At 40.1% G+C, this 18,522-nt stretch overlaps 1 protein-coding gene across 5 annotated transcripts in view; it reads right to left on the bottom strand.

Annotated features, from left to right (window-relative positions):
- Nucleotides 1–2,815: 2,815 nt before the first annotated feature.
- Nucleotides 2,816–18,522, bottom strand: part of BDNF (brain derived neurotrophic factor) — a 47,859-nt gene continuing 32,152 nt past the window's right edge. For all 5 annotated transcript variants that reach the window (XM_038406184.2, XM_038406186.2, XM_038406188.2 and 2 more), the window contains exon 2: nucleotides 2,816–5,116. In XM_038406184.2, the coding sequence (XP_038262112.1) occupies nucleotides 4,355–5,116 (762 nt within the window). In that variant the 3' untranslated portion in view covers nucleotides 2,816–4,354. The remainder of the gene's footprint in view (nucleotides 5,117–18,522) is intronic.

Genomic DNA, 18,522 nt, shown 5'->3' with positions numbered 1-18,522 from the left:
TAGAACTCTACAGGGTCATATATAAGTTCAATGTAATGTATATGAATATACATGGTACCATTTCCAAAAAAACAGGTACATGACCAGACTATAAACATTGAACGTATGTCTCATTTGTTCAGTTATTTATTAACTGATTTATGAAAAAAATCCCACCACCCTACTTCAATTTTAACCATTTTTCATAGTTGAATAAAATCAGCTATGCCAGATTCATGGATATTCATGTTCCTAGCATTCATGGTCTAGAATTAAATGGAAATACATGATTCTGAAAAGAATCTTCAAGTTTTGTGGAAAATGACATCTTGACATGCCACCCCTGGTTATGAAGAAGAGCTCTGTATCAGCTTGAAAGCTTGTCTCTTTCATCAACAGGAGTTGGCCCAATAAAATATATTGCATCACTCACCTTGTCTCAGCTATGAAACAGGTGGCTATCTGCTCTCTAAATGAAGTGTTATTGCTAAAATAAAGTAAACAGTGTTTTAAAGCAAGGAACACACATCTTCATAGTAAAACTCAAGTTTGTTTTACAATTAAGGAAAAGTGACATGGTCCCCAACCCTTCCCACACCCAAGTTTATATATATATATATATATATATATATATATATATATATATATATATATAAAATATTTTTAAAGAATACAAAAATGTTATACTTAAACATATATTAATTAGTACACTTAAATATAGCTTAATTATATTTACAGTATGATGCAGATACTTTTAAGTTTTAATGCCAACTTCAATGTTTCCCAAAAAACATAACTTTATATAAATATACAATAAATATTTGTTACACATGGTGAATAATAGAGAACTGGTCCACAGACATTAACTTACATTTGCACGAAAGTCTTTACTTTAAGAAAGCAATAGGCCTGCTGACATGAATGAAATACCTTTGCCACAAACAGACCACAGCAAGACTTCAATTGAGTGACTTTTTAAAAAAATATCTCATTTCAACTAAAACTGCCAAGCCTGGGATCAAGTATGTATTAGGCCTGGCATGTGACAGCCATGGAACCATATTGTAATTAATTGCCTGGTTCATTGCTTGTAATTGTAAATACCAACACCTTAGGGAATAATTTGTACCACATTAATATACTTGCATAGAAGATTCATTTGCTATTCCTGTCCCAAAAGAATGAATCTATGGATTTTTTTTAAAATGTACAATTATTAAAGAAAAATAGAAGTCAGATTCTTCAACCTTTACTCACTTTGTTTAATAAGCTACTCCATAAGTAGATCCATTAAATTCAATTACTCTAGAGTAAGAGTGGCAGAATTTGGACATAGATCAATGTACAGTATTCTTAAGAATTTACATCTGGCCTAATAATGGCTGAGAGTTTTGTTTGAGTAAAGACATATCTATAGATAATTTTGCAAGTTCACTATCTTTGTTCTTTCTAGTATAAATTATATTTAAAGAAACAGTCACTTCTCTCATAGAAACTTATTAAAGTCAATTAGAAATTATTTTAATCTTATGTCCAAATTAGATTCCTGTCATGTTCTATCTGTCCTTCCACTGCCAAGTTAAGAAATAGGTAATACACCTATACACTGCTTAATTTCATCCCTTCCTGTTTTCTACATGGCTGCCTTTTTTAATTTTTGTGGTTTGAAAAATATGAGACAATAAAACCATTGTCACATCTAAAGTTAGACCTCAGTAGAGTCAGTTGCTCTTCCTGGCTGAAATTCCAGCTTTATTAAAGTCAATGGCAAAACTTTCATTGACTTCAGTGGGGACAGGATTTCATCCCTTCTGTCTACAGAAAGAGTATGGAAATAATTTGAGGTTGCAATTCCTTCATACACTATTACCAGGGGTATGAAAAATAAGGATATTTAACATACACAAAACTGATGGGGGACCAAATGATTTGAACAAAATCAAATCCTCTCCCACCCAATCCTTCAGTTTGTATAAAGCAAACTCAAACTGGAGCTCTGCCTCTGAGATCTTCAGGTAAGTTCTTTATTTCTAATTTCCATCTAGGAGTAGCATGCCTGAAATCTCTTCATAAAGCCTGAAGTTTACAGCTTCAAGAGGTTCAGATAAATGTCTCTCTCTTTATCCCTGTGGATTTCCACAGTTGCAGCAGCACACTCTTGCTAGCAGTCCCTAAGCTTAAACATATTGAGGATGGAGAAAGAAGTTGTCATTGAGCAGGTGGGGCAGCTAAATTCTGGTAGTCATTTATTTTGCTGAACTTACAGAGTCTGTTTACCTTTAGTATAAAGGGCCATTTATTTAGTCAATCCTTGGCTGACAAGGATGATTGGGTTAATTTATGGGATAATGTCTACTTGTATATTGATCAAATAGGTGGGTTACAGGGTGTTGAACATAATATGTCCAGGGATAATTTGTGAGAAGGGAATACATTTTACGATAAGCCTGATCACGGTGATTTAAAATAGAGATGCAAAATAGGGCACACATTTTGCTAATATTAAATTCTGGATGAAGTATAGCAAAATTTAAGTGTCCTTGTTTTACCTATTTTTCTCTTATCTCTTTTCTCCCACCTACCTGAATTGCCTACAAAGCTGAACTATTGGGCTAATGGACTCACTAACTACCTGTTACTTGAGTAGAGGGTGAGCTACTTTCTCTCATTCTAGACTGTGTGTTTCCCCCCACTGTATTCACTGCAATTGCTGTACTTAGTCCTTACCTACATTTATCCTTTGTTTAATCATCTTTGCTCTGGTTTTGAGTTTCTAACTCAAAAATATGGATTTCATGCTATTGGACTATTAGGACATTGCTGGATTTGGTGTTAGTTATCACCAATGGTGACTATCACACCTCCTTTTTTTTTTTTTTTTTACAATCTTATTTATTCATGATGCTATTCGTTTAATGGATTAAATCTGCCATGTACTGCACCTTAAGATATAGAACCTCTTGAACATATCCAAATATATTCAGTACTTAAAGTTAGAGGTAGAGCCCTCTTTCTACTTCATTCCAGAGCCACCCCTCTGGAGTCCTTCAGGCCCGAATTCTCTCAATTTCTCAAGTTTTATATTTCCCAGAAACTCAAGGGATGGAGCATATTAGATGTTCCCTTTGTCATCAGTGGAGAATTAGGCTATAGTACAGACATCAGTATGCTGGGCAATGGCATTGCTCTGCCGCATGAATGGTTCCAAATTCATTGCAGATTTACACTCATGCAGCCCCACTCAACCCAATGAGTTGTAACTCATAATTGAATTTGGCCCACACTGTCCCACCCTGTAGCCACTCTGATCTACGTTTACTGTACTCTGTTCAGACCATATTATCATGAAATTTTATTGTGCTTCAACAAAACGTTTGATCCAAGCACAAAAAGTCTTGTATTACATTTTAAGTAATTGCTTTCAACACTCTATATGATATTTTCAATATGACAACCTTTAGTCATATGGTGGGGAGTGAAATATTTTAGAGATGGCAATCAATTTCCTGCCCAAGACAGGAAGGGGGGGGGGGGACTCCAAACAACTCTTCCCCCAAGCCCCTCCTCCCCACACAAACCAATGTGATATAAGCAAATGCAGTTTTTTCAAAATGTAGCCATAAAAAAAAAAAGCCTGGAGCCAGACAGTTACACAAGTGCTGTCCTTAAGCCCGCAGTTCAGCAATGTGAAGCGGAACATCAGCATTCTTTTTCGGTTGCCTCTTTTTTATTTATTTATTTAGTCAGTAGCCTGATTCAATATTGCAAACACCTTCACAACAGCAAAAAAAAAAAAAAAAAAAAAATTGTTTTATCCAGAACATGTATCTAATGATTTTTTTTCCTTTGCCAACCTCGTGGGAATTTAAAAGTAAAAAAATAAAACAGTAAAACTAGGACAACAGCACCTTGACATTGTTTTAATTCCAACGCTATCAGAAGGTAAAAGCAGTAAACGGATATAATACTAACAGGAATAAAGATACTTACTGTCTAAAATGTAAACGGAATGTTTTGGTTCAAATTTTTTTTCTGAAGGAGGACAGTTTATCATCAATTCACAATTGAAGCAGCATGCAATTTTATTATTTTTTTAAACTTTTTACGTTTTCAATTCTTGGCAACGGCCACAAACCACAATGTTATCGAGGAATGTAATGCAGAGACTTATTTGTTTTAGTTGTGCGCAAATGACATTTGTTCCCCTTCAGGTCATGGATATGTTCAATAAATAGATTGTGGAACCACTGTACTGTATAAACTTTAGTTATACATGCAGTCCATAAAATTATTATTTTACTGAATAATTTACCCTGTTATGTATATATACAAATAGATAATTTTTTCTCAATATAATCTATACAACATGAATCCACTATCTTCCCCTTTTAATGGTCAATGTACATACACAGGAAGTGTCTATTCTTATAAACCGCCAGCCAACTCTCTTTTTGTTATCCATGGTGAGAGCTCGCACATAAGACTGGGTAGTTCGGCACTGGGAATTCCAATGCCTTTTGTCTATGCCCCTGCAACCCTCTTTTGTGTAACCTTTGGGATTGCATTTGGTCTCATAGAAGTATTGCTTCAGTTGGCCTTTGGGTACTGGGACTTTTTCCAGGACTGTAACAGTTGCACCAGACATGTCCACTGCAGTCTTTTTCTCTGCTGCTGTTACCCACTCACTAGTACTGTCACACACGCTCAGCTCCCCACGGCGAGCAGGGTCAGAGTGGCGCCGGACCCTCATGGACATATTTGCAGCATCCAAGTAATTTTTGTACTCCTCAAGCAGAAAGAGCAATGGGGGCTCCAAAGGCACTTGACTGCTTAGCATAACCCGAGACGTGTACAAGTCAGCATCCTTGTTTTCCTCACTGGGCTGGACGTCCTGCTTCTCATCTAGAAGCTCCTCTATGACATGTTCAAAAGTGTCTGCCAATGATGTCAGTCCTCTTGAACCAGTGTTGGGCCCACTTAGGCTCTCCAGAGTCCCATGGGTCCGAAGACCTGAGTAAGCCAAGCTGCCTAGTCCTCTGACACTTGCTTCTTTCATAGGGGCAGCTTTCATGCAACTGAAGTATGAAATAACCATAGTAAGGAAAAGGATGGTCATCACTCTTCTTACTTGGTGGAACTGTTAAGGACAAGACAAAAAAACAGATTTAAAAAATTTCATAGGGGCCAAAAAAAAAATCCATATCCATTTAGTTGACCTGAGAGGAGAAAAGTTTACTTATGTAATAGCTGTTATCAACAGCAACTGCACAAAGGTATAGATTAATATCAATGGTGCATTATTGTTTCCGTTTTATAAAAAGACACTCAACATTTGTCCCTTGATTTATATCTTCAGCTAACACATAAGCCAATGAATAGGCAACCCTGCCCAAGGTCCTTCATTAGTAAATGTCACACTTCAGCTACTATATAGGCTTAAGATTTAACGACCTTCCATTTGTGGTGCAAGTGTAATAGCAGATTAGAAATGGCATTAAACATCCACAGTACAATGGTAAGAATTTGAAGAGTTTCAGAGATTGTCTGTTATAAGTACACAGCTATGTATTTTAACCCTGATGTAGATGTTGAGATGTAAAGTAGGGCTACCTTCTCTTGGCTATTAAAACAAATTTGAGTTTGTGAACAACATGAACATTCTGGGCAAAAAGTAATTAGCTATGCATTTAGTCCTTATCCATACCGCAGCTTGAACTGCGCTAGCAACAGCCATACTAAATAAAAGCTGCTCTGCCAGAACCCTCTCCAGCAACTGTTTTCCTGTGTGGTTGTTGCTCATGTGGGTCAAACAAGAGTTCCATTCTGAGTGCGCGCACAGGTATTTTATTCCGAGGAGTGTTGTGGCCCAAACCATGTCACAGCCCGCCTGCCTGAGGTTGTCTATAGCATATGTGGACACAACCACCATAAGCTATAACTATGGTTTGAAAAATACCTTCATTCACCAATAGAAACTATACAATTACTGAACGTTGGCAAGCCTACCTCTTGCCTAAAAGTAGGTGTGTACAGAAATTGACTATGCAACCAGACAAACCATCAGAGTTCATACTAAAATAAACACTTAAAATATAGCCTAAGTAAATACATTGTTTGTATCACACACGTTTCAACACATGTTATATTGAAAGGACAATAATAAAACCGCTGTACAGTAACTCAGAAGGGCCAAATTCTACCGTCTTTATTCAGGCAAGCTTGCTGTTGAACGCAGCATTGATTTCAACAGTTTTGCCTGAGTAAGAATGGCAACATTTGGCTCCAGTGCTTGAGCACAGCAGAGATAGATGAACCAGCCATTAGGGCCCTGCCACCCCCCCAGGAGTTTTAAATATGATTGTCTGGTTTGCCTTCTGCGTCTCATACTCAGCCCACAGTCTGTGGTGTGAGATGGGCAAGGTGAGAGAAATGCTTGCCATGTGTGATAAGGCAAACAGCATGCAGTATGGAAGAGGAAGAGTGAGGGAATGGTTTATTTATTATCAAAACACAATACACATCCAGTAGAATTAACAAAATTTGTTCCTATCAGCACCTCAGAGTCTGCTTGCATGTCTATCCACCTCCCCTTTGTTTTGTCTTTTCAGATTATAAGTACTTCAAGGCAGGAATTGTCTCTTGCTATGTATGTCTGTACAGTGCACATTTTAGATGCTAGGTTGCACATTTTAGGTGCTCCTTTAATAAGAAATACATACAATCTTTGAAATCCCTCAGTGACAAAGAGAGCTGTGTTTGCTGATCTGAATGTGCTGCTACAACATCTAAGTCCACTTGTTACTTTTCCCCCCTTCCGATCCCTGCTCATGCCAGTTCACTGCTTGCTAGAAAGCAATGGCATTGTTCACATTTTTGAAGCAGCAGCTAATGTTCATTTCAGTGCTTTTGAAGTTCATTCGGAAGTACCTCATACTTGGCATGCACACTGGAGTAAATGTTATATTTGTCTGGCAACAGGGTGCTCTGCAGAAGTCTTATTTCATCTCCTACAAATAGTCTGTGGGAAACCAGTACTCCCAAATTCGCAAGTAGAAAAGACCAAACTCACATGCTAGAGGGACACTGCCCAGGTTTTAAGGCCCAACATTCACTTAGTGAAGGGCTATTTCTTTCAAGAGGAATTTACTTGAGGATCTCCCCAGCTCAACTCACCCCTTATGTCCAAGTCATCCTTCCTGTTTAAGTGAGTCACTGTGGCACAGACACATTGAAATTAAACAAACCTGATGGCTGTGATTCACAGGAACATAGTATTTGCTCTAATGATGAGGAACAACCATATTTTGTACATAAATGGTGTTTTTTATCCTTTGGATATCAAAGCATCTTACAGACTGGGTATCATTATTACTATAAACATAGATTTAATCTTACTGACAGACAGGGCACCTATGGCACTGAGAGATTATGCTCCCATTGATTCAGCTGCACCCAAGAACTGAGCCACTGAAAAAAAATCTGTAAACATTTTGAAAATTCTCCCCTCAGTGATTTGCCCAAGGTCACACAATAAGTTAACAGCAGAGCTAGGAACAGAACCAACATCTTATGGCTTCCATTCAAGTACTCATTACTGTTGTTATTATTTATATTACAATAGTGCCCAGAGGCCCCAGCCAATATCAAAGCTCCATTGTGCAGGGAGCTGTACCAGAATAAAATAAAAGACAGTTCCTATGCCAAAAACCTTACAGACTAAATAAGGATTAGACATGCTAGGTGGATGTAAAACACAACAGGGTGGGGAGGGGAGAGACAAAGGTAAGTGGAATAGGGACACACATATGAGCTAGGTGTACAGTTTGGGGGCCTCAAAGTTTGTTTTAAAACAAAGGTAAGTAAATGAGTGACAGAATGAATCACTAACAGACTACCTATCTAGGCAGTTTGCAGTGGGCATCATGATAGCAATGGATTTTAAGAAGGATTTGAAGGAGAAGAGACTAGTGGCTCTGCAAAATGATTTACTACATTTACTACATTTCACCAGTAGTGGCTTAGCCGTTTTGCTGGCCAAGGTGGAATGTTTTTGGCACCTCCCCTCCCCATGAGTGGCTGAGGGGCGAGAGGAAAGTCAGCCAAAACTGAGTGGCACAGCAGTTCAGCACCTCTGGAAGTTGGCATCCAGATGATTGCCCTAAACCCCCCTAATCCTCCCCCAGCCATAAGAGATCACGTGAAAAAGAGGCATGACAGTGCTTGTGGGAGACCAAAAAAAAAGGGTTCAATCCATTAGTCCACAGATATCCTCTGCCAGTGGCCACTGGTCCATCCAGTCTATCAGTGCTCAATACCTACTGCTTCAGTCAGTTACCACCCCAGTGCACCTAACCAGTTCTTCCCTACATCATTGTAGAAAAGAATCCACCCTATCCTGATCAATTTACACCAAGAGCATGACATAGATTTATCTTTATCATGCATAAGTAATCTGGAGGGATGGGGGCTGAAGTCCAATTAGGCTTTCAATCCTATTAACAATCCTCTCAGCCATCTTCTACATTGCCAGAGTTGAACAATAGCGCACATGTGGATTTGTTGATACAAGAGGTCTCCATACCATGGCTTTTTTTCCTTTTAGCAATTTAGACTGGCAGCAAACAGAAAAACTATATCTGGAATCCACCCTTAAGGCACCATAAATACACATTTCTGATAAGTGAATTTTGGGACCCTAAAATGTCAACAGTCTCCCCTTTAAATGAGTTATGGGTCAAGTACCAATGGATATGTAGCATCTCAAAAGATGGGTCTGTCTGTATTTCTTTATAGAGAAATGAGACTGCTAGTAACTTGTGCATTGGGCACAATCATCATCCCTGACAAAGAATGATGTCCAAATGTGCTAATGTGGCGGGAAATCCTTTTAACACATACAAAACCTTATCATTTCATAGGCAACAGTGTGCTCATAGGTTTCAGAGTAGCAGCCGTGTTAGTCTGTATTCGCAAAAAGAAAAGGAGTACTTGTGGCACCTTAGAGACTAACAAATTTATTAGCATAAGCTTTCGTGAGCTACAGCTCACTTCATTTCAATGCATCCGATGAAGTGAGCTGTAGCTCACGAAAGCTTATGCTCTAATAAATTTGTTAGTCTCTAAGGTGCCACAAGCACTCCTTTTCAGTGTGCTCATAGTAGAAGCACAGATGCAGTCACAGGAAGTCTGCTAATCTTGTAATAATGAAGTCACAATGGAATGAGAGTGTTAAATCTCAGTGCACAGATAAAAATCTTTCAGCCACTTTCAAAAGCTGGAGACTTTTTCTTTGTTACTTTAAAAGTATTACCCCAGGCACTGCAAATTTACTTATGAATGCAAGGTTCATATCTCACTTAAGGAATTGGTACCAGATCCTTAATATTGTAATATCCATATCAAAAGGGTTGCTGGAAACAGTTATTTTAGTTTGAATGTGAGTTTTCAGTTCTTTCCCTTCTGCTCCCAGATCAATAGAGTTATTGCCTGTTCCATTATAGTACATGTCTTGTAAATCCAAATACCAATGCAGATTTTGTATGCACTCCTGTTTGCTGCTTAGCTACTATGCTGTATGAGCCAGAGGAGGGAAAAAGAGAAGAGAGCTGTATTTGTCTATCTTCCAATCTGCTTTCCTAGCAGCATTTCTAAATACCCTTTACTATTGTAGCTGTGCAGGCAATTGGGGGTGGGGAGGGGAATCATCCATCCAGAATCAGTGCAGTACTTTCTCTTTCCATATGGAAAGACAACTTCAATGAAACCTTGCATGGAGGTGCCTCAGAAATTCTAGGAATCTGCACACAGGGCTGGGCTATGACAATTGTCCCTCCCCGACATAGACAAAAAATGACAAATATACCTAGAAGTTAATGCAGCATGCATGCCCGTTCCCAGGAGGGCCCCAGGGCACACAGCCAAAAGGTGTGAAATGGGACCATTAAGCCAGTACAGATGCACAGGGCTCCTCTGTGGATCGTCCTTTTTCTGTAGCATATTCATGGGATCTCTGAGGTATTCCAGGCTTTGGGGACAGAATCTCTGCCTATGTTGCTAGGGAGAGGATGGTGGCCAAATTTTTTGCAGTAACTCAGTTTTCCTCCCTGCCAAGGCTTTCCTGCCGCTGCTTTTTCTTTTGGTCAACCAGGGCAAGATCTCCCGCTTCAACTCAAAACAAAGATCAGGGCCTGATCCTGCATGTTCTCTAGGGGTGCTGTTACTTCTTTCCATCATTTATGCTCTGGGATGATGTGTTAGGCTTCAACACAAGCTTGACACAATACACTTTTTAATATTAGTTTGTATTGTGGTAACATCTAGAAGCCCTGACTGAGAACAAAGCCCCATTATGCTAGGCATTCTACATGCACATTGTAAGGGATAGTCCCTGGCCCAAAGAGTTTACAGTATACATAGCCAAGATAAAGGAAGAACTATTTTGGCAGAGGGGGAACTGTGGCACATAGAAATTAAGAGAATTCTCCAAGATCACACAGGAAGCTTGTGGCAGAGCTAAGGAACTGAAATGAGGTCTCCTGAGTCTCAGCCCAGTGTTTTGACCACAGAAACATCCTTCTTCCCTAATACAGCATGGCAGAGCAAAAAAAAAAAAAAAAAAAAAAAAGTGAGGTCATACACTACATGGGCCTGAGCTCAGATAAACCTATCCTGGTTTGCACTGGTGTAATGCCACTGAAGTCAATGGAATTACATTGGTGTAAGTGAGGTCTGAAGTAGGCCATGTAACTGTAACAATCAGAAGGCAACCGGTTAAATGCAGGCCTTGCCAATTATCCAGGATTAGTTTACATCTGAAGTTAATTACATACGTGCATAATCCCTCCAATAAAACAAATATTTGCATTTAATGAGACTTCATTGAAATATAAAATAGTATAATTATATAGATATGTAATTTAAGCAGATTCTAAACAGATTAACAGGTCCTATTTCCAACAGAGAAACCTAGTCAATAGCTGTGCATAAGTACATTTCTCCACTGGATCTTGACACTAAAGCCACATGGTTTTGAAAGTTAAAATAAAGGGAACAAATTAGGCAGTGAATGGTACATTAGACCTTTAAATTCATCAGAATGGAACCCCAGGTGGGAGATAAAATTAGCAGCAAGAAACTATTCAATTTCTGTCTTACCATTTTCTAAGCTATTTTTTTAAGTTCGATTTGCTAAATGTTATTGAATGGCACAGACATGAATTCCTGCTCTATGTATCGTTACAGAAGCGTGTGAACAGATACCAAAATGAAATGCATGTCAGCACATGATTTGCAAAGACTAAATGTACTGAGAACAAACAAGATTAACCTTTAACGCATGCATAACTGGATGTTTGATGCATGTAGGTTATCCTTAGGGCTTATTTATACATCCAACTTTATAATTATTTTTAATTACTGAAATCAAAGGAAAAAACTGCATGCACAAGTCACAATCTAAGGAATTAGCGTGTTTGTAAATTGTTGCATGATGTGAGGGAAGAATTATTGCTTATTGCTTCCTCAGGTAATAATACCAACCAGCTATGTTGCCAGAGATGGCAGCGATGGAACTACACAAGCTAGGTGCTATTTGGAAGTAAAGCTGCAAGAAGGTCTGAGTTTGTTGCAAATCACATCTTGTGAAAATGAGATATTCTTATTGTCTCACAAGAATGTATCACAGCTGCTATACAACAATAATACACCGTATAGCCGTTATAGCCAACCTGTGGCTCTGGGGAAGTATATATCTATTCAGGGTACCATATGGGGTTTTTGTGGAGTCCCCAAGTTTGACCAGAGCTCTTGCACCCAAGAAAGAGGGGAAATGCCAAGAGCAATCAGGGGAGGGGAAAGGAAAGAGGCAAACTGAGTCCCAGAAAGCCACAAAACAATTGTGCCATGATGTCCTGACATTACATTGAAGTATTAGCTTGGTGGTGCTGCTGGTAGCACTTGTCCTATAAATTCCTGGGACTGGGAAAATTATGAGGCAAGGATGGTGGGGGGGGAGATGGTTCCCCCAAATTTCAGGGAGGCATGCCCAGCTGTTCCAATGGTACAAAACAGACTCCTCCCTACACCCCATACCCAAAAATGACCCCCAGAAATACTTGAGGCAGGAGCTCCTGGTAGCACCTCCATTAGGCTGACCTATGAGAGGCTCACTGTTCCCACTTCGAGAGGTGGAGACAATGCAGAAAGTGGCAGCATAGGTAGGTGAGGAAACGGCAGGACAGCCTTCCAAGCCTAGCGGCTCAGTGATGTCACAACTCTTGTTCACCTTCACTTCAGCAGAGTGGTGATATCCACTGGGTGGGGTGCGGGTGTGTGTGTTCAGGCACACACTGTTCGCTAGCTGGGAATGGGCGCGAGAGGATGGATCACTTGATGATTACCTGTTTTGTTCATTCCCTCTGGGGCACCTGACATTGGCTACTGTCAGAAGACAGGATACTGGGCTAGATGCACCTTTGGTCTGACCTAGTATGGCTTTTCTAATGTTCTTTTTATTTTAATACTTCTACAATGGAAAATGGTTGTTTAGCTCACCACACACACAGCCTTCCTAGATGTTTGTATGACACCTAGCACCTTGAAGACTTGATCTGGATTGGGTAAGGTGACCATATGTCCAGTGTTGGCCGGGACAGTCCCTTTTTTAAACCCTGTACCAGCCATCCTGACTTTTTTTTTTTCCCTTTTTTAAAAGGTAGCATTTGTCCCGTTTGCTCTTGCTGACTTGATCTGTTGGCAGGAGCAAACAGGACAAATGCCTACTTTTGTCCAAAAAGTGGGGTGCAGTGTGGAGGAACTGGGGGGGAGCAAGTGAAGATGCCAACCCCCTGCAGCAGGGGAGGCAGAGTTGGGGAGGGGAGGGGAGGAAGTGTTCCAGCATGGCAGAAGGGTTCCAGCAACAGGCTGACAGACTCCTGAGGGGTCCCCCCCACAGGATTCTAGCCACGGGCAACAGTCTTGTGCAGGAGGGATGGGAGGGGGGGCTCAGACAAGCAGACAAGGAGTATCTAGTTCTCTCTTTGGGAAATATGGTCACCCTAGGATTGGGGCCTCTGAGCACTACCATAGCGAATAAAAACAACGGCAGCTTTCCAAAAAAGAGTTCATCTTCCGATAGAGGCCACGGGTGGAACACTCCACTCAGAAGGGGAATAATTTTCAGAAACTTGTGAGCATGTGAATATGGGACTATCACTGAAACAGTTCTATAGACTGAGCTACAAAACGTGCTAATGAGCATCCACTTATACAGGATAATGCACTAATCAGAAAATAGCTTAGAACTGAAATAACTAACAATGCAGAAGGAGCACCACTCAAATATCTTAGCTAACAACAGGTTCATTTTACTTACCAGGAGCTGAGTATAGTGGGGCAGGGAGGGATGCACCATTCTATAAGAACTATACCAGGGGTTCTCAAACTGGGGGTCGGGACCCCCTCAGAGGTCAGAAAGTTATTACTTGGGGAGGTCGCAAGCTATCAGCCTCCACCCCAAATCCTGCTTTGCCTCCAGCATTTATAATGGTGTTAAATATATAAAGACGTGTTTTTAATTTATAAGGGGGAAGGTCACACTCAGAGGCTTGCTATGTGAAAGGGATCACCAATACTAAAGTTTGAGAGCCACCGAACTATACAGAAAAGGCATAACTTCCAGGAGTGACGTCCAAGCATCAGCAAAGGCTGGTCACTGGAAGTAACACTGATTTCCAAACAGAGGTTAGCTCTGAAAACTGCATGCAACAATCTTAGCACACTTACACTTGTGATATTACATCAAAGGATTGATTCAGCAGAAACATTGAACAGCTCTTTTGTGACGAGACAGATTCCTTTATGGAATTGATCACTCCTTTTAACTCTGCAGTGAAATATAACCAGCCTATGTCAATAAGTTAGCCAGTTCCACACTGAGAGTAGTTTTTTCTTCTTAATCAGTGAACAAGCCACAATTTGCTCAAGCCACTCTCCTTCAGTAGCCAAATTAGGGTTGCCAACCCTCCAGGATTGTCCAGGAGTCTCCAGGAATTAAAGATTAATCTTTAATTAAAGATTATGTTGTGATGAAATCTCCAGGAATACATCCAACCAAAATTGGCAACCCTAAGAGCCATTAGTACTGAAACTCATGCCTAGCTGGATTGCAGCCATGATCATGCTGGCACACGAGTTGTCATACCAGTTTTGTTTAGTGCTTAGCTCGCCTATCAGCAATGGGAAAGCTTGCAGAACCTCCCATATAAGAACACTGCTGCAAGCAGAAATTCCTTTCTGGCCACCTACAGGGCCACATAGGTGGCAGTTTGGATCAGATGTAAGCAATAGACAATGCATGTCTCATGTTGCTAGAAGGACTAAAGGTTAGGAAGTATAATGCGCAGGTGACACATTTTCCCCATGATATGGGCAGACAGACAAGGCTGTACAACCTCTGCTGGCCCTCAGTGTGTTTTCTAGATAGGAAGAAAGCAATAGGGACATTACACTCATTTGTTCTAGGCAACATACTTACCTGTGTTGAGGTCCTGACTGTGTGTGGCATTGATCTCGGTGACAGAATAGCTGACTGGATACCTTGCTGTTAGCCATAGTCAGCCCTCAAAATGAAATAAATCAACAGTTTGCTGTGATGAACCAAAAACTGGAAATGCTTGTTATCAGAGCTCTGATGGTATTAACATAAACTGTGTCTGTATTTGTTAGCAGTGTTGACAGTCATCTTCTGTCCATCCACCCAACGTTTGGACTTCTCTCAAAACATGCTAAGTCCGTTCATCAGCATGGCATCTCTGTGGGGATACTTTCCATTTATGGGCAAGGGTTAAAGCTTACATTCAGGTTCTAGAGTGGCTTCAGGGAGTGAGTCCAAAATTCCATGGAATGTAAAGGACAATAAAAGGTAAAAGGTTTGTTAGCAACAATCTGATTGGTTAGTGGTTGAACTCGGGAAGTTTGAAAAGCCTCCATTGTCTATGCCAGGGTGGGGAATTTTTGTTGAACACAGACATAAATACTCATTAGAAAGCTCTGTCATGGCACTAAAGCAGCATGTGGGGAATTGCTGCATGTGTTCCACTTTGACTCCGTGCTTTGAATCTTTGAAGTTAACATGTTACTCACCAGTAGCAATATTAAAATATTACCAGAATTGCAATACAGACATTTGGATATGGAGCACATGCTTTTAAAAAAAAATTGATAATGATGATATATAATTTCTGATTACAAGCATCATGCAGTAGTGTTCACAGTATCATTGTGGTAAATCAAGGTGGGTTTTTTTTTAAAAAATAGATTCTAGTGAATACAAAACAGTAGCCTTACAGAAAATACTGGGTAAGAGTCAGATAACTCTTGTCAGGCCCCTGTCCTTGCTCCCAAATATAAATGGAATGACTTCTTTTCTTGAAGGAATATTCCGCTGTTTTGTATTTCTATAAAGATGGAACATTTAAATGATTTCTTTCCCTACAATTTAAAAAAAAGTTTGTTTGCCCCTTCCCTGAGCAATTGTTTTTTTTTTTTTTTATAGTTTATTAATAAACGTACGGGTTTTTCCCCCAATTTTCCATGGAAGTTAATTCAGCAAGTGGTAACAGAGGTTTATTTCATACTTGTAACTAGATCTAGTGGCAGGCTCCCTGCAACCCTGAGACATTATTTCCATCAGAATTAAAAGGTTCACTGCTCTGGTAAATCCCAGAAGGGCATAGGAGGCCAAATCCTTAGCTGGTGTAAACTGGTAAATGGAGCTATGCTGATTTACACCAACCGAGGCTTTGTCCCAGTATTTCCATGGACTGATCTTGTGGGAATGAAATTAAATGGAGTTACCACCTGAACAGCTGCATCAGAGCAGCACAATCTTTTGCCATACAGAAGACAGGTCCAGTGAGTCAGACTCCTCACACTCAAGACTCCTCAGGGACAGATGCATATTTGGGAATGATTATATTTTCAGTACAACTATATAACAAAGGTGGCCGATTGGAGCGTAGATGGTTTCCCAAACATGACTCTCCTCCCAAAATGTATCCTATATCTATTTGCAGAAGTGTACAAGTAGCTCTAACATACCTGTAAGCAGTGATACATAAAAGATAGCCTGTCCCAATCTAACACTCCACCCTCCAGAATGCTTTGCTTATAGGAAATCCACACTCAAACACAGTTGGGGGAGCAGGGGAAGTGGTCTTGTTGCCAAGATACAACTCTTGTTGCAAGACCCCTCAAGCTCCAAACGGAGGGAAGAACACACATGTTATTAAGTATTAAGTAATGAAGCGGCTTCAGGGCCAGCCTCTTCCCACAGATTTTGCTGCCTTCCAGGGAAGGAGAGCCACTGTTCAGATAGCTGAAGAGAATGAGGAAGCAAACGTTAACTGAGGAAAATATAATGGTTCCCCATTCCAAACAAAAACTAAACAAAGGACAAAAAAGCCACACAAAAGGATGCAATGTAGGCTACCAGAAATAACCTTCCTATCAGAAATAGAAAAGAGCTCTGTATATGGACAGATAGACAAAGAACCAGGTCCAGTAACTCTTGAGAAGTATTACTCCGAAAAAAATAAAGTGCAAGAGGACACAGATTGAGTATTTGAATTTCTGTAGTCCCTCCCTACTTGTATAAATTCTAACATTTTTATAGTGCTTGGCATGTGATTTCTCTAAGTGCTTTAAAGACATTAAGTCTAAACCCCATAACACGTGTGTGAGGGAGGAAATGTATTAAAAATCCCATTTTCCTGATGGGTAGACTGAAGCACAGAGAGATTTAAGCAACTTATCCAAGATCACACAGCAAATCAGTGCTGAGCCAGGAAAAGAACACAGGAGCCCCAACTCCCAGTCCCCTGCTCTAGCCACTACAGAACATAGTCTACCCCTGCATATTACTCATACATTTTGCAAAGCTCTCTTTAGCAACACTGGGTTCACTCTGTTTCTTACTCAGAAAGAGGCAGGGCTGCTCATTAAAACCTTAGGGGTATTATTTTGAATACATATGCTAGCTCTCTCCCATCTGTGTTGTTAATTAGTTCCTGACTGTAGGTTAAATGTAGGGCATGTCGTCACGAGCCCAAGGTGGGGTGGCCAGACCTCCTGCTCTTGCCATATGGCTTTCTTTCCCCCTCCCCCCTTCACTCTTCAGTTTTTAACCTGATCTCCCTGCTTCTAATACATGGGCTCAACAACAACAACAAAATATTGTTAAAATTGAAATGACATGCTAATGTAGAAACATGCTCTTCCATGCTGAGGCAGCTCTTCCAGAGTATTGATTTGAGACACATCACAGCTTCCGTGGCCCATACACAATGATTATGCTCCAAGTGAAAGCAGCTGAAGAAAAGCCAGAAATAACTATTCACATGTAGAACAACTACTGCACAAGTAGGTGATAGCCAGGGCTGCAAAAAAACATTGCCCTAGGAGTACTGCATAATATTTTGCCAGGAACATGAGGGTCATCCCTTAATTTGTTTAAAATGGAGAAGAACAGAGTTGCCCCATTTGTAATACAGATACATTGCCCAGGGAGAGGATGAGATTCAGTATGCAGAGCTCCATCTCGATCCAAGCAATGGGAAAAAAATCAAGATGGAGGCAGGCATATTGGATTCCATCTCTCTATTCAAGGTAAGAGGGCCCTGGGTCATATCACAGAATTCAGTGGATCACATTTAGGAGTACACTTGAAGATTACCAATCATCAGAAGTGCTAAGAACTTGCAACTCCCAGCAAAAATCAATTCCCAGTGAGGTGAAGTTGATTACAGAAGTAAATTGCAGGTGCTCTGCACCTGTCAGGATTTGGCATTAAATCTGTTTTTCAGAGTAGCCTTTGTTTAAATTCCTTCATGGCTTTACTCTGTCCTGTTTTCATTTCTCATTTAATGGCTACTGGCCCACTAGCAAGGAGGTTATAGAAGAATTTTCCAAATGCATGATTTTAATATTCTCATACAATTTGGGGGCTCTATTCAGCAAAAGGTCAATGTTGAACCAAGTTAAAACAAATCCAGGTGATTAAGCTTTTTGCACTGCTTCTGTGGAACCGCCACCCAGATTTGCCAAAACCATAGTCAAAGACTCCATAGAGATTTAGGGCTCAACTCTCTTATACCCTTTTATCACATTATTATTCATTGTAGTCTTGCAGAATCTTATTCTCTCACTGGTCCTGGAACTTTTGGTTTAGAATGGGCAAATAAATCATCATTAGTTTTTTTTCATTTATTTTTATCATTGTTAAGCTGGAAAAGTAAATTTTGTGCCAGGTTTGGTAAATGTTATGACAATTTTATAGGGCAACTTTAAGAGGGACTTAAAAACACTGCATCATTTGTACCGTGCTCCAAGGAAAACATGTCACTGAGATATGGGACAGGGTTCTTTAACAAAGCAGATTCTGTCAAGGGAAACTAGGTATCTTTGTTTATGAGTACCACAGTTACAGTACTGGATGTTTCTGCGCTGTTACATGCAGTTGTATTGCCCTGATTTTTCCCCCTACTG

This window comes from Dermochelys coriacea, chromosome 6 (assembly GCF_009764565.3).
Source record: "Dermochelys coriacea isolate rDerCor1 chromosome 6, rDerCor1.pri.v4, whole genome shotgun sequence".
NCBI lineage: Eukaryota > Metazoa > Chordata > Testudines > Dermochelyidae > Dermochelys > Dermochelys coriacea.
Note: the sequence above shows the minus strand (reverse complement) of the source record. Positions and strands in the feature narration are given on the sequence as shown.